Genomic DNA, 13,097 nt, shown 5'->3' with positions numbered 1-13,097 from the left:
TTTGATACTAGTGTTACAACCTTTTGGATAGTATTACAACCTCGGGGCTATGGAGTATGGAGACTAAGAAATCGTAGAGGTATTAAGTTATTTGAAGTTTGCCGAACATACAGTAGGACAGCGGGTAAACAATAAAGAGCGTCCGACGGTCGAGGCCAAGGTAGCCGGCATAGTTCAAAAGTCTGCGTATCGATTACAATGTCAATGCAAATAGGAAAGCTTTTTATTCTTCATTCTTTTTTTACAGAACTTTTACCAACGTATTTGTGAGATTTTCTAATTAAAATAAGTCCGAATACTTTTGGATAGATTCACTCGTTTGGATCATATTTTCTTTCTACAAATTTATTTTCTGAAATTATCATACGACATAGACACAAACAAAAAACAGATGTTTTTCATTAATAACTCGAAAACAAAACGCTCCAGTGAAAAATGGCAAAGGAAAATGATGCTTAGAACCACTTCTGTCTAATGAAAAATAGAAAAGCTTGCCTTGAATGTATATTTTTCGATAGCGTATTTGGAAATTTCAAAGTTCGAAATAATATACGTACAATTATCCTTCTTCTTTTATTAAAAGTATGATAAATAGTTAACCAGTATTTCTTTTGATTACAGGTTCGAAGGTCATTGAAAATACCTGGACGTCGGAAGGAGAAAGAAAAGTTACCAAGTGGTATCACTGCAGACTATAGTGCTTCGTTTTTCGCGTACTTAGATCGAGATCTCTTAGAAAATTCACAGAACTCCTCGAATTCAGGGCAGGGCTTGCGTACTAATAACAATTCGACAAATAGGACGCCAGATGGTTTAATACAGAGTGATTCATCTGAGACTTCGTTAACATCTTTAACCATTACTACTTTAACGTCAGCGACCTCGACTAATGCTATAGGCCAGTTGGGAAAGAATTTACCGCCGTTACCACCGAAGCCCCCTAAACGGGGAATTTTGAAGGGATCGCGTCTGAGTGTAGGTAGTGCACCGAATGCACACACCGAGGAGAACGCGTTGTCAAATGGTGACGAAACTAATTATCAAGAACCTAACAATGTATTAGCAAGAAATACCCTCCAAAATGAAGTGATCGCCTATCAAAACGTTCCCACGCATTTACACGGATTGGGAACCACTTTAAATAAAGAAGAAATTTGTAGCGAAGAAGAAACATTAGCCTGTCAAAATTCGTGGCAAATTTCACCTCAACGATCTGTTCAACATAATCAACAGCAGCAACAACAGCAGCAGGAACAACAACAACAATATCATCATCATTATCATCACACCCAACATCACCCGGGCGATACGAAACTGTTACAGGTCAGTCGATATATTATATTCTGAATTTTATTGTATTTTAAGTCCCAAATTAGTATGGTGTCTGGATCACAAAACACTTGGGATATCCCACTTTTAGAGATTCCTCGAAATTCAGCCGATTTGAACTTCTGCAAAGAAGAAGGCACATAGATTATCATGAAAAATTCTGGATAAAATTGAAATGAGAAACTCGAAATTATTCTAAATGATTGTCTTTGTTTGTTGTGATCGCAGGTGGTAACCAGTGCTAGTCCGTCGGCGGATTCTTTAACAGACACGACGAATTCGAGTTTCGCCACACCACCTTTCAGTCTGTCGCCGATCGGAGAATCTCAGGGTTTTGCAAGATGGCGGTCGACGACATCGTTCGAGGACCAGGGTGTTGATCTACAACTTCCCGAAATTATTCCGTTGGAATTGCCCGAACCTCGAGAACTGACCATTTATCGGCAACCACCACCGCGGAACGATTTCGGATTTTCTTTGCGTCGCGCCGTTGTCGTCGAACGAGCCGCGGGAGGGGCTGGTACACAGATGAGGTCGGTGATTTTTGCTGAACCCGGTTCGCTGGTGCAACACAACGACACTGGCTTGTTACCCGGCGATAGACTAATCGAGGTCAATGGAATCAATGTTGATGATAAATCACGCGAGGAAATTATCGATCTCATCAAGCGATCTGCCAACAGCGTTGTCGTAAAGGTAAGTTTATCAATCAAATTAGTCTCAATTTACCATGTTCACTTTGTTTTTTGTTTTTTTTTGTTTACCCTAATACGCAATAATTGAATGATCGAACGAACCTACCTGTAAGTGAACACCGATCGCAATTATACTTCGTTCGCCTCGTTCTAGAGATTACCAGTGTAGCTATTTAGAGAGAGGAGACAATTGTTTGAGAAAACAGTTTATTATTGTATTAGATTATTCATAATGCAGCCAAATATTTCGGCTTAGACGAGTTAATATTTCATGACCTTGAACTTGCAACAGAGAGTCATCTCGAGTATTATTTTTTTTCCAACGGTATACATCTTTTTTCGTAATTCTTTTTCTATGAAATGTTATAGCTAAAAACCAAAACGGGCCCCCAATTTTTGGGACAATCCCTCACAAATGATTTGTTCTTGATTTTTTTAAATGGTTCGTTAAAGAAATTAACGAACCTGAAACGTATCAGTTCAAGTGTTAGGTGTTAAGTGTTGTATATTTGGTCTGATGTTCGCAGGTGCAGCCGGTTGCAGAACTGTCAGAATTATCAAGGCGAGGTGACAACGACGGACAGCAGATTGAGCTGGCTGCTGCGAATATTCGTAGCGGCACGCTTCGACGATCCGGTAGCCTGCGATTCCAAGATAGTATGGTAAATATGTCTGATTTTTATGAATATTTTATTTTTGAAACAAATAAATAATCTCCTAACAACTCTAACATGGTTTCAATGATGTAAAGGTTGTTCCAACAAGAGCGGAATATTTAAATTCCAAATAAAATACAGTTTTTTTTTATTTACTACCGAAATTTTGATTTAATCATAAAGTAGACAAGTGGGAATTATGTATGGAACAACACATCGGGTAAATGCCCTCCTCGGCATTGCTGGCACATTCGCGTTCTTTTGACTGTTCACATAAACTTATTTTAAGATTATAATATTTTTGTTTTAAGGCTATAAATTAATATATTAGCAAATTACAAAGAACATTAACAAATTGTTGAAAGAAATGTAGTAAATGGGTACCCGGTTGGCTACACAATGGTTAATAAGAAAAATTTCAATCAATCGTGCGATAGTATCTTCTCGATCTTCGTTGTGGACCAGAGCAGAGATATTGGTGCAAGATTTCACGCGCACGCGCGGCCAAAACAGTAACGTATCAATATTACGATGATGGGGTAGCAGAGAGTAAGAGGTAGTTATATTGGCGGGATTGCACCGAAACAATCTGTTCCGGACAAAAAAACGAGTTATAAAATATACACAAATACACATGTTATACATTCATTCTTTTTAGATTCAAATAATACCAATTTTTTAAAATTCTGCGGGGTGCTCAAGGTACCCCATTTTATCGAGAACCTTACTTGACTGAGGCTGAAATCGCCGCGCATGCGCGTGAAATCTTGCACCAATATCTCTGCTCTGTCGTGAGCGTGGTAAACGTTCAACTATTTGAAATTGTCGGTATCGTACACCGGCACAGGCGTCGAATGTCTTTTAAATTATCATCACGAACCTCGCCGTTATGTGACCATCCGGACTCATTATAGATGCACATAGTGAGAGACTGTTATATTAGGAATGTTAAATGTAGTAGTGCAAACCGTTAATACTCTCCAACGTGTCGCGTTTAGTTTTCCTGTGGAGTGTGAAGAATCGTATGTATGTTTATTTGTTTGATTGCTAATTGGCATACAGGCACGATCGGAAGAACACTTGGCGCAAGAACAAGCATGGCTGAATTACGAAAAAGTTTGGTTATTGCATCGAGTTGGTTTCACCCTTGCTACAAGATACGGTTCGACGGATCCGGATACGGGAAAACTGAGGATACGTTTGATTACTTCCGGCGAGGAACTTCTTGTGGACGAGGAGGACGTGGAGAAGGTATTAATAGTGCCTATTATTAGTAGCATTAATATTAATAGATGTAGAAATAGAAATAGAACCTCGTAATGTCTACTTTGAAAAAGAGCAGACACGGTCACTTTATACGTTCTATTTTTGTATTTATGTGAAAAATTCTGTATCTAGCAGGAATTTACTATACAATATTGAATTCTACAGCCGTTTCTTTATTACTTTATTACAGGCCAATCCACCGCAGTTCGACAAGGCTGAAGAGCTCTCTCGATTGCGATTTCTTAACGAGTCCTCCGTTCTTCACACGCTGAGGCAACGTTATGCTAGTAATTTAATACATACCTATGCGGGCGATAGTATGATCATCATTAATCCGGTGGCGCCATTGGCAATTTACTCGGAAAAGGTAAATAGCTTTTATTCGCCTTGGCATGTAATGTGCAAAAAGTGTATTATCATTTCTGTTTTGTACGCTTCCATCGAATCTCATCTAATGTTACCGTACTCAATCCGTTCGTATTGTTGTGCTAAATGTCACCTTCGAGTATTCGTTTCACGAACAATTTAAGATATTGCTAACTTGTAAATCCTACAAAATATTTGAAACAAATTTCAGTAATTCTTGGAATATATGGTCTGTCAGGAAAGTATCCGACCTTATGCTGTAGCGGGTGGAAGTATCATTCCTGGTTGATAACAATGGTGTCCCCTTCAAAGTATTGTCCGTTGGAAGCCACATCTTTCTTCCAACGATCCTCCGGATCCTTACGGAAACACTTCTTAAAGTCATCTCTAGGGATAGCGAACAGCTGCCTCGTCGTATTCTCTTTTATTGCTTCTATGTCCGCAAATCTTTGTCCTTTGAGAGGTTTTTTCATTTTGGGGGACAACCGGAAGTCACAAGGCCAAAAGTCAAAGACTTTTGTTCGTCGCGATGAGTACTGTAGGATGCATTAAAAAACAATTTTGAGTCCGTTTTTGTAAGAAATCTCCACCTATACATAACACCTTGTACATAATGCACACGAGCTTAGACTTACGGACCATTCCCGGCTTAACGAGTGGCCACTATCATCATCGTATTGAAATGTAAATACATAATTTTTCATAACAATTTCACATGTCAATTATGTATAATTTTTTGATTCTCCTGTTCTTTTTTTTTTGTACAAGATGTCGAGGCGATGCGATGTCAAGATCACTAACATTTTTTTTCAAACGGAACTTCCGTTTCCGGGCGAATTTGGATCGATTTAGTCTACAGTCTAGCAAATTCAATATCTCGGCCATAGTTACTAGAGGATAATCAAACATTCTCAAGCAGAGAAACAATTGCAAAATCTTTGCAAAATGAAGGTCCGCATCATCTCCTTACCCTCTACACAGGTACAACTATTTTTTTTATGTCTACAACCTTCATTGACATTGGACGGTTATATCATTGAATTTGTCAGATTATGGGCTATATCCGTAAATTTCGTTTACAAAAAAAGTTAGTGACCTGGAACTCTTTTTACCACTGTTATACTTTTCTCACTCTTTGTTTTGCCAATGTTTTCGAAGCGAGCCACGTGCCGTAACGTTTCATCTTGTATATTTGCATTTCTCCCGAATAATTTGATTTGACGTTGTTTGCTAGCTTACTCAGGATCTTTGATAGTTCTATGAATAAATGCATTTACCCATTTTTTATGTACATTGCTTATTCACCTTAGAATTGATTTCGAAGTTGCTTCATTCATTTTGTAAACCGTTCAAATAGAAACGTTCGAACAGTATTGTGTTTGAAGGATACGTTTAATGTACGATTATTGCACACTGTATACCATTCTTCAATAAAAACGAATCTAGCGGCGACGTTTTATTTTCAATTTGAAATATGTTATTTTGCAACTGCATTTAATGATTTTACTCCATTAAGGTGGCGCTTATGTTCAGAGGATGTAAGAGCGAAGATGTGCCACCTCATGTTTACGCGATGGCGCAAGCAGCTTACAGGGGAATGTTAGCAACTCGAAGAGATCATTCTTTAGTTTTTCTTGGCCGTAGTGGAGCAGGCAAAACTACGAACTTTAAACATGCTCTTCACTACCTTATACTTTCTGCTGGTACAGTTAATAAGGTAAGTAAGTGTCTCGACATTTTTATGTACTACATACATCACAACTGATCTGTGTTTACAGAGATCGTCTATAGCAGTGTTCCCCAATCTTTTTTATGCCATGCCCCACCTAAGCCTTTCTAAAATTCTTATGCCTCCTACATGTAACATATACATCATTTTTAGTATTCAAAAATTGAATTGTTTACTGAAGAAACTTAAATGAAGATTTTAGGAAGAAATCACTAGGAAATTGTTGAATTGCACCCCTTAACAATCAAATTGCCCCATTGGGAAAGATTGCTGTCAAATTTTTATAATAATTCGATATTATAAATGATTTTATTACACGGACCTATTTCTTCTATAGTACAATTCAGTAACAATTATTGTATTTTTATAGATTCTGACTATCGAGAAACTCAATGCCGTCTTCACGGTCCTAGAAGCATTTGGAAATTGCAGAACATACATGAACTCAAATGCAACACGTTTTACGCAACTATTTAGTTTAGACTTCGATCAATCGGGGCAAATTGCGTCCGCCTCTTTACAGGTAATATAATGTACACGTATATGTCTGTGTTATTGTCAATTACATTTATGCTTACAATAGAGTATAAAATTCTGCTTGTTTGTGTGTACCAGGTGCTACTATTCGAGAAGTCAAGAATAGGTAAACGAGCGAATGGGGATCCAACCTTTCATGCAATGTACCGCTTGCTGGCAGGCGCTGAAGGTGCCTTAAGAAAGGAATTGCATCTTACGAATTTAGTTGCGGAAAATAATTCGTTCATCACACCTCTGCAGAAGCATGAAGACAAACAGCGCGCCATGGTCGAATTCAATCGGATCGTGGCCGCCTTTAGGACTCTCGGTATATCGGAAGCCGACGAGAAAGCTATTTGGCTGGTGCTCACTGGTACATATCATCTGAGTTGCGCGGGTGCCGTCAAAGTCGGCACTAGTTCTCAAAGTCGATGGCAGTTTGCGAGAGTGGAGTGCGCGGAGAAAGCAGCCACATTGCTAGGCACCACAGTCGAGGAATTGAGTAGAGTAGTGTTCTCTTGGAACGGCGGTGGCGGCACACCAAATACCCCAAGACCGACATTGCGAACACCAAGTCCTACAGAGCAAAGTAAGGACATAAGTGGTCTCGATGCTCTCGAAGGACTTCTCATTGGGCTTTATTCCGAAGTATTCCATTGCATCGCGGCTCTTATTAACAAGTACGCCCATGTACATATTTTTATGTTACTGTATTATCCTCCTTATAATCGCACGAACCTAATCGAAACAATAAGGCTGGGGAAACGGCTCGAGCGAGAGTGTGGTGGCACACTCACACACCACGGCCAGTTTCTATTATGAGCCTGTTAAAGGCCAGTAAGTGTTTACATTCAAATAATATTACGTAGTACATATTGTTACTTCAATTGGTAATCAATGGCTGAAACGCGAACACGATTTTTCACACTATCAGTCTCTTCACTCAGCATAAACAGTATGTGCAAAAATTGCTTGCCTCCGTTGGTCCGCCAGCTAAAGGTTATGGAGATTGTGATTATAAAGATGAAATGTCTAATTAGAACATCAAACGACATATACCAATAATTATGTAATCTGTTAATTTTGTGTTGATTCGCAGATCCATATCATCGTCCGTGCACACGGTTGCATCTTTATTGCTGTGCGATTCGCCGGGTTTTCAGAATCCCGCCACATGTGGTCGACAAACTGGAGCAAGCTTCGAAGATCTGTGTCATAATTATTTGCAAGAACGTTTGCAGTTGTTATTTCATCATACGACATTGGTGGCTCCAAGGGACAGGTGTGCTTAATTTCATTAAATCTATATTCGTCTCATGCTTTTGCGAATGTTTAGTAAATCTACAGTGTATGTGTGTAATTGTAAATCTGATTGCGAGAGACATATTTGATTTTTAAAATCTGCGTTGATGTGATCGGATAGCATGCATTCGTTGACTTTGAACAGCAGAACCATTGAGCTTGTTTATTCTTTTGGGGCATACATAACTTTTAACTGGTTGTGAATCAAATACAGGGTAAACCATTCAAGTGGGAACATCTCGGTTATTTATTATTTCGTCAGTGACTTGAGCTTAGCAAAGCCATCTCAGTGGACTGAAAGACATCTGAGTGGAATGAAAACAATGAAAAGAAAGCAGACAAAAAAGGTTAACTGTTGATTTCCAATTTGATGTAAATTTAACCGTACACTACTGTATTTAGGTGTTCCCATTTAAGTGGACCTACCTGTGTATTCGGAACTGAGCGGCATAGTCAATCAATCTATTTCTTTGGACATATGTTATACCGAAAATCGCTGAAAATCTGACTAAATACATTCCTGTTGATTTTATAAAGTAATGTAAGATAGTCACTTTTAGTGCTCCGTGAATCTAGTGTTTATAAATCGCCGAAAGTAAATTATGTTCTTTGCAGTTGGCGTTCAGTGACCTTAAATGGCTTTCATTAGTAGCTCATTGTACGCGCTGTAGAACTATTTCAGATGATATGTAAAGAAAATAAATCGTTGCACTTAAAAAATAGAACGAAGGTGACCTTCATAAGACCTTTACGAGTCCACCTACCGAAAGACTATTTACATCATCATACGTGCCGCTCGATGCCATGCACCTTTGATTTAACACATTTTTTTCCATCACCAGTAATAACCGAGATACATATTCAGGTAGCCTGTTTTAGGTGATTTACCCTGTATATTCAGATTTGTAATCTTAAGTAGGCGTTTCTCATAGGTTTTCGTGAACAGAATACGAATATGTGTTAATTTTTATGTGAAAGTTCTCAAAAAATTAATTTGAAATGAGAAACTCCTACATCGGAGGCATCTGGTAGTATTCGACTCGCGAAAATCTATTAGAAACGCCCAGCCAATGTTAGAAGTCTGAGAGAAGTTGAAATTTATTATATAATATAAAAGGCTGTCGAATTGTAGACGTGGAATTATTAATTACTACACAGTTACTACGATTAGTGAATATTTATGGATCATCATTGTAATTTAGGTACATCCAAGAAGGAATTGATGTAGATTATGAAGACGACTGTGATGAAAATGGTATTGGATCTCCGCAAGGTTTGATTTCACTCTTGGATCGTGGAAATTCGCAAGGTGCAACAATGTTACGAACTAGTCAGAATGACCTTAGTGGAAGTAGACAAATGGAACGAAAAGGGCTTCTGTGGTTACTAGATGAAGAAGCAGTTTGTCCTGGAGGTAGCGACGAGACTTTTTTAGATCGACTGTTCTCTCATTATGGCGATCGAGGTAACTACATATCTGTAATGCCACTTTCTAAATATAGCAAATGCTAAAATGTACATTTAATTGTTTAACCTTTTTTGTTAACAGATCATCAAGTTTTATTAAGGAAAGCACCAGGTAGCAATCAGTTCATTTTACAACATTTATTGGGTACTAATTCCGTACTATACACAGCCACCGGTTGGCTCAAAGCTACACGAGAGAATCCGGCTACTAAAAGTGCCATTACAATTCTTCAAGAAAGCACAAGGTATTTTCACATTTCCTACATACTGTGTTTTTTAAATTTCATCTATGCAAGATGTTGTTACATCGATTTCTAATGTTACCTTTTGTTTTGATATCAGAGAAGATGTAAACATGCTGTTTGTAAACGCCCGGGGTGCTGGAGTTTCTGGAACTTTATGCAGTTCGATGCCTGGTTTAGAAGGTTCGCAGTCCTTAAGAAGAGCTTCGAGTATCAGACGTACATTTACTGCTGTGAAAAGAAAAAATGTTTGTCTACAAGTGAAGTTCACTGTAGTAAGTATAAAAATTAATATTATTGCTGCTTACAAATGACAGTCATCTGTAACCAGAACGTGTACATAACGACAATAAAATGTGATTTGCAGGATGGGCTGATTGAAACATTGAGGAGAACTAGAGTCAAATTTATCCATTGTCTATTACCACAACATACTTCTGGTAGTACCGACAATAAAAGTTTACTATCTGTAAAATCTAATCAGAACGAGGACAGTATCATTAATGTGCCCCTTCTACGTTCGCAGGTAAGCGTTTAAAACATGTACATATGTAAATGATAACTTCTACCTAACGGTACCTTTGTTCTGCAAGCTATCGAGTTGTAACATTTTAATATAATTTGTTTAAAGTATATTCTTTTTTATGTAGTTGCGAGGAAGCCAAATAACTGACGCTGTTCGGCTGCATAAAGTCGGATTCCCTAAACATATGGCGTTAGGTGAATTTAGAAGGCGATTCAGATTATTATCCAGTGAATGTAATGCTCGTCCAGGTAGTCCTGTAGGCGATGAACGTCGTACCGTGGAAGACATGTTATTGACTGTTGACATTGACCCAGCGTCGTACCGAGTTGGACAAAGTCAGGTAAGTCGATTCAAGTGCTTCTTTACTATAAATTCGTGTTCATTTTTATGCGTACATTACGTACACAGACACTCCCGCCCATGAGTTTTAGGACAGTGATCATATTTGTATTCAACTCTGTAAAAATTGTAATAATCGTTGAAGAATGCGAACAAATTACGAACAAACTAGTACGAGAATATAAACTATATTTGTAACCTAAATTTAACGAAAGATTTTTGCAATTATCTCGGATAATGTTGGCCAGGGCCAAGGGCATTAGTGCTGGGTCCCTTTTTGTCATCATTCATCTTCCTTGGGAAAGAAATGTGGGGTGATCAACTATTTTGTTCGTTACGTTCAACTGGACGACCGTATTGAATATTAAACCGATATCCTGCTGTAAACTGAGCACATATGATGTCGAATGCATAGACTGCGGGTAAGGTAAGGTAAGCCAAAGGATGTCAAACAACTTTCTCTAGGAAGTATTTCAGTCACAATGCTGGTAATAGCAGGTGGTATATAGTAAACGAGTGGGGATATCATAGCTTGTAGAATCGGTTTTAAATGTACTTTTGCACAAATATAAATCGAAAATGAAAATCGATTCTATTCATGCTGCATTTCGCGTTTTCGAAGAATTATGCAATTATTATAATTAAATTTGACAATGTTTCTTGCTAAGTTGCCATGAATATTACGAGTACAGACTGTTCGAGAGATCGTTTCAAGATCAATTGACATCATATTCATGCGTACATTTTTATTCTAATTATGAGAAGTTTGTCTATGTATTTTGTAACGAACGTTTCCAACACACTTGAACATTATTAACTGCTGATTCAACGCATACTGCGCTGTAGGATAAAATTTGTTTACTAGAATAAACAACATATTCGCTTTAGAATTTCTCGCTAAGTCTGAAATCTCGTCAGCACGACACACAGTGGTCCCAATCGAGGAATTAGCTGTTCATAACGATTTTAGCAGTGTTTCAAGACTTAAAAGATATTCATTGTCAATTATTGTATAAAATTATATATATTAACAAAAGATTTTTTGACAACAGCATCCTTAAGTACGAGAAAGGTGCTATTGATAAAAAAAAATGGACCAATATTATTAGATAGGCTCTCCAAGGTATTAATAAAAAGACGAGTTATTTTCACGGTGAAAAATGGAGCTTATGAAATGTTCATATTTAAACGCTTTTTCTGACTACAATTTTCCAAAAGTTCAATTGATCTCATCGTTTTCAAAAGTGCTAAACATTTACAAAATGATGTTCATACATTTGAAAAAGTTGATGTTTTAGAAAACAGCTAATTCTTCGATGGGACCACTGGCGACGCAACTCGACTAAACTCAACTCAACGTAACGCAATGTAATGTACCTGTCTATGATTAAATTTTCAATTGGTACATACCGCGATATCGGATCAGGAGTGCGAGAGCTCGCGTGCAACCGTTTGACCGTGAAAGTACAAGCTGGCAAGTATTTCTCGCAATAAGAGCGACACGCGGCCCATGACTTTCTCGTGGCCTAGATGGAAATCATTGCACTCTTCGCAGTCTGTCTCTCTGTATCCACAGAATTCAGTGTTCCTCCAAAGCTTTTTCGTCGCGAAAGTGTTCCATCGCGAGCACATGCTCCTTTCTTCTGTTTTATTTTGGATCCACGCCACGATCCGAATCTCTTGACACCGTCTTTCTCAAAACGTTGCGCGTTGTCACGAAGACTCGAAGTCTCGAGTAATAAATAGCTGTACTACAGCCGCACCATTTCGCAAAATACCTTGAAAACTAATAAATATATAACATGTATATATTAAATATGCTAATTCCTCGTCTTTCACTAGAGCAGTGATTCTTAAACTTATGTAGTCCGAGGCCTCCCTCTTGAACAACATTTTTTTTGGCGGACCCGATCCCAACCCTAGGCACTTTACGTCGTTCTTGAGACTTAATTTCTGGCCCACTAATCTCATAGGCACTACTTTATAATAAATATCGTTAATGCCAAAATTGTTTCGCGGATCACAGTTTAAGAAACTATGCTCTAGAGAATAAAGCGACGATTTCTGCGTCATGGTGATATGGAGGCATCTTTAGGATCTTTATGCAAAATAAAAATGTTCTATCTGAATTGCAACAAACTGGAACGAAATAGAAATTAAGTTTCTTTCTTAATATTTTTAATAGGATGACAATATCGGTAAAATCGATCAACATAGTATGTAATGAGCTACATGCTACATGTGATCATCTTTAAACGTTTGTAGCTCATTGCAATGCTGAACGATTTTGATAAAACTTTCAGTATGCATATACAGTAAGGAGCATAACTGATTCCACAAACTTTAAATCAGAATAACTTTTATATGAATGGACCAAACGACTTCAATTCCTCTGTAAGGCTAGAAGAATTAGTTTGGTAAATGACGTCTAAAAAATATTTCGGAAAAAATGCATTTTTACTACTTTTTTAGCTGGGCCAATAACGAAAATTTAAAAGATGTGTTTTGTCAACTGATATAAATTATATACGCTCTGAAAATTTCATTGAAATTGGTTAATTGGTTTACGAATCATAAACGATAAAAAATGGTAAAACTTGCCACTTTATGGTACACTACAAATTACCACTTTTGATCGTTTATGATTCCCAAACCAATTAACTA

General features: G+C 37.7%; 1 protein-coding gene and 1 long non-coding RNA gene across 7 annotated transcripts in view; one reads left to right on the top strand and one right to left on the bottom strand.

Moving 5' to 3' along the window:
- The window catches only part of LOC143217067 (unconventional myosin-XVIIIa), a 45,285-nt gene that overhangs the window by 3,898 nt on the left and 28,290 nt on the right, over positions 1 to 13,097 (top strand). For 4 of the 6 annotated variants that reach the window (XM_076440810.1, XM_076440809.1, XM_076440808.1 and 1 more), the window contains exons 3-16: positions 622 to 1,323; positions 1,558 to 2,025; positions 2,552 to 2,686; positions 3,743 to 3,931; positions 4,137 to 4,313; positions 5,829 to 6,029; positions 6,412 to 6,564; positions 6,657 to 7,237; positions 7,657 to 7,839; positions 9,062 to 9,324; positions 9,409 to 9,571; positions 9,669 to 9,843; positions 9,936 to 10,094; positions 10,219 to 10,434. In XM_076440810.1, the coding sequence (XP_076296925.1) occupies positions 622 to 1,323; positions 1,558 to 2,025; positions 2,552 to 2,686; positions 3,743 to 3,931; positions 4,137 to 4,313; positions 5,829 to 6,029; positions 6,412 to 6,564; positions 6,657 to 7,237; positions 7,657 to 7,839; positions 9,062 to 9,324; positions 9,409 to 9,571; positions 9,669 to 9,843; positions 9,936 to 10,094; positions 10,219 to 10,434 (3,765 nt within the window). Of the gene's footprint in view, positions 1 to 621; positions 1,324 to 1,557; positions 2,026 to 2,551; positions 2,687 to 3,742; positions 3,932 to 4,136; positions 4,314 to 5,106; positions 5,294 to 5,828; positions 6,030 to 6,411; positions 6,565 to 6,656; positions 7,248 to 7,656; positions 7,840 to 9,061; positions 9,325 to 9,408; positions 9,572 to 9,668; positions 9,844 to 9,935; positions 10,095 to 10,218; positions 10,435 to 13,097 lie in introns of those variants that run through there. The other 2 variants (XM_076440812.1, XM_076440813.1) reach the window with 2 other exon arrangements.
- LOC143217081 (uncharacterized) lies at positions 4,280 to 13,060 on the bottom strand. The gene is made up of 3 exons (XR_013010726.1): positions 11,844 to 13,060; positions 4,564 to 10,551; positions 4,280 to 4,496 (listed from the first exon to the last, which is right to left on the bottom strand). It is a non-coding gene; the product is annotated as an uncharacterized LOC143217081 (long non-coding RNA).

This window comes from Lasioglossum baleicum, chromosome 16 (assembly GCF_051020765.1).
Source record: "Lasioglossum baleicum chromosome 16, iyLasBale1, whole genome shotgun sequence".
In the NCBI taxonomy this organism is placed as follows: Eukaryota; Metazoa; Arthropoda; class Insecta; order Hymenoptera; family Halictidae; genus Lasioglossum; species Lasioglossum baleicum.
This window is presented reverse-complemented; position numbering and strand designations above follow the sequence as displayed.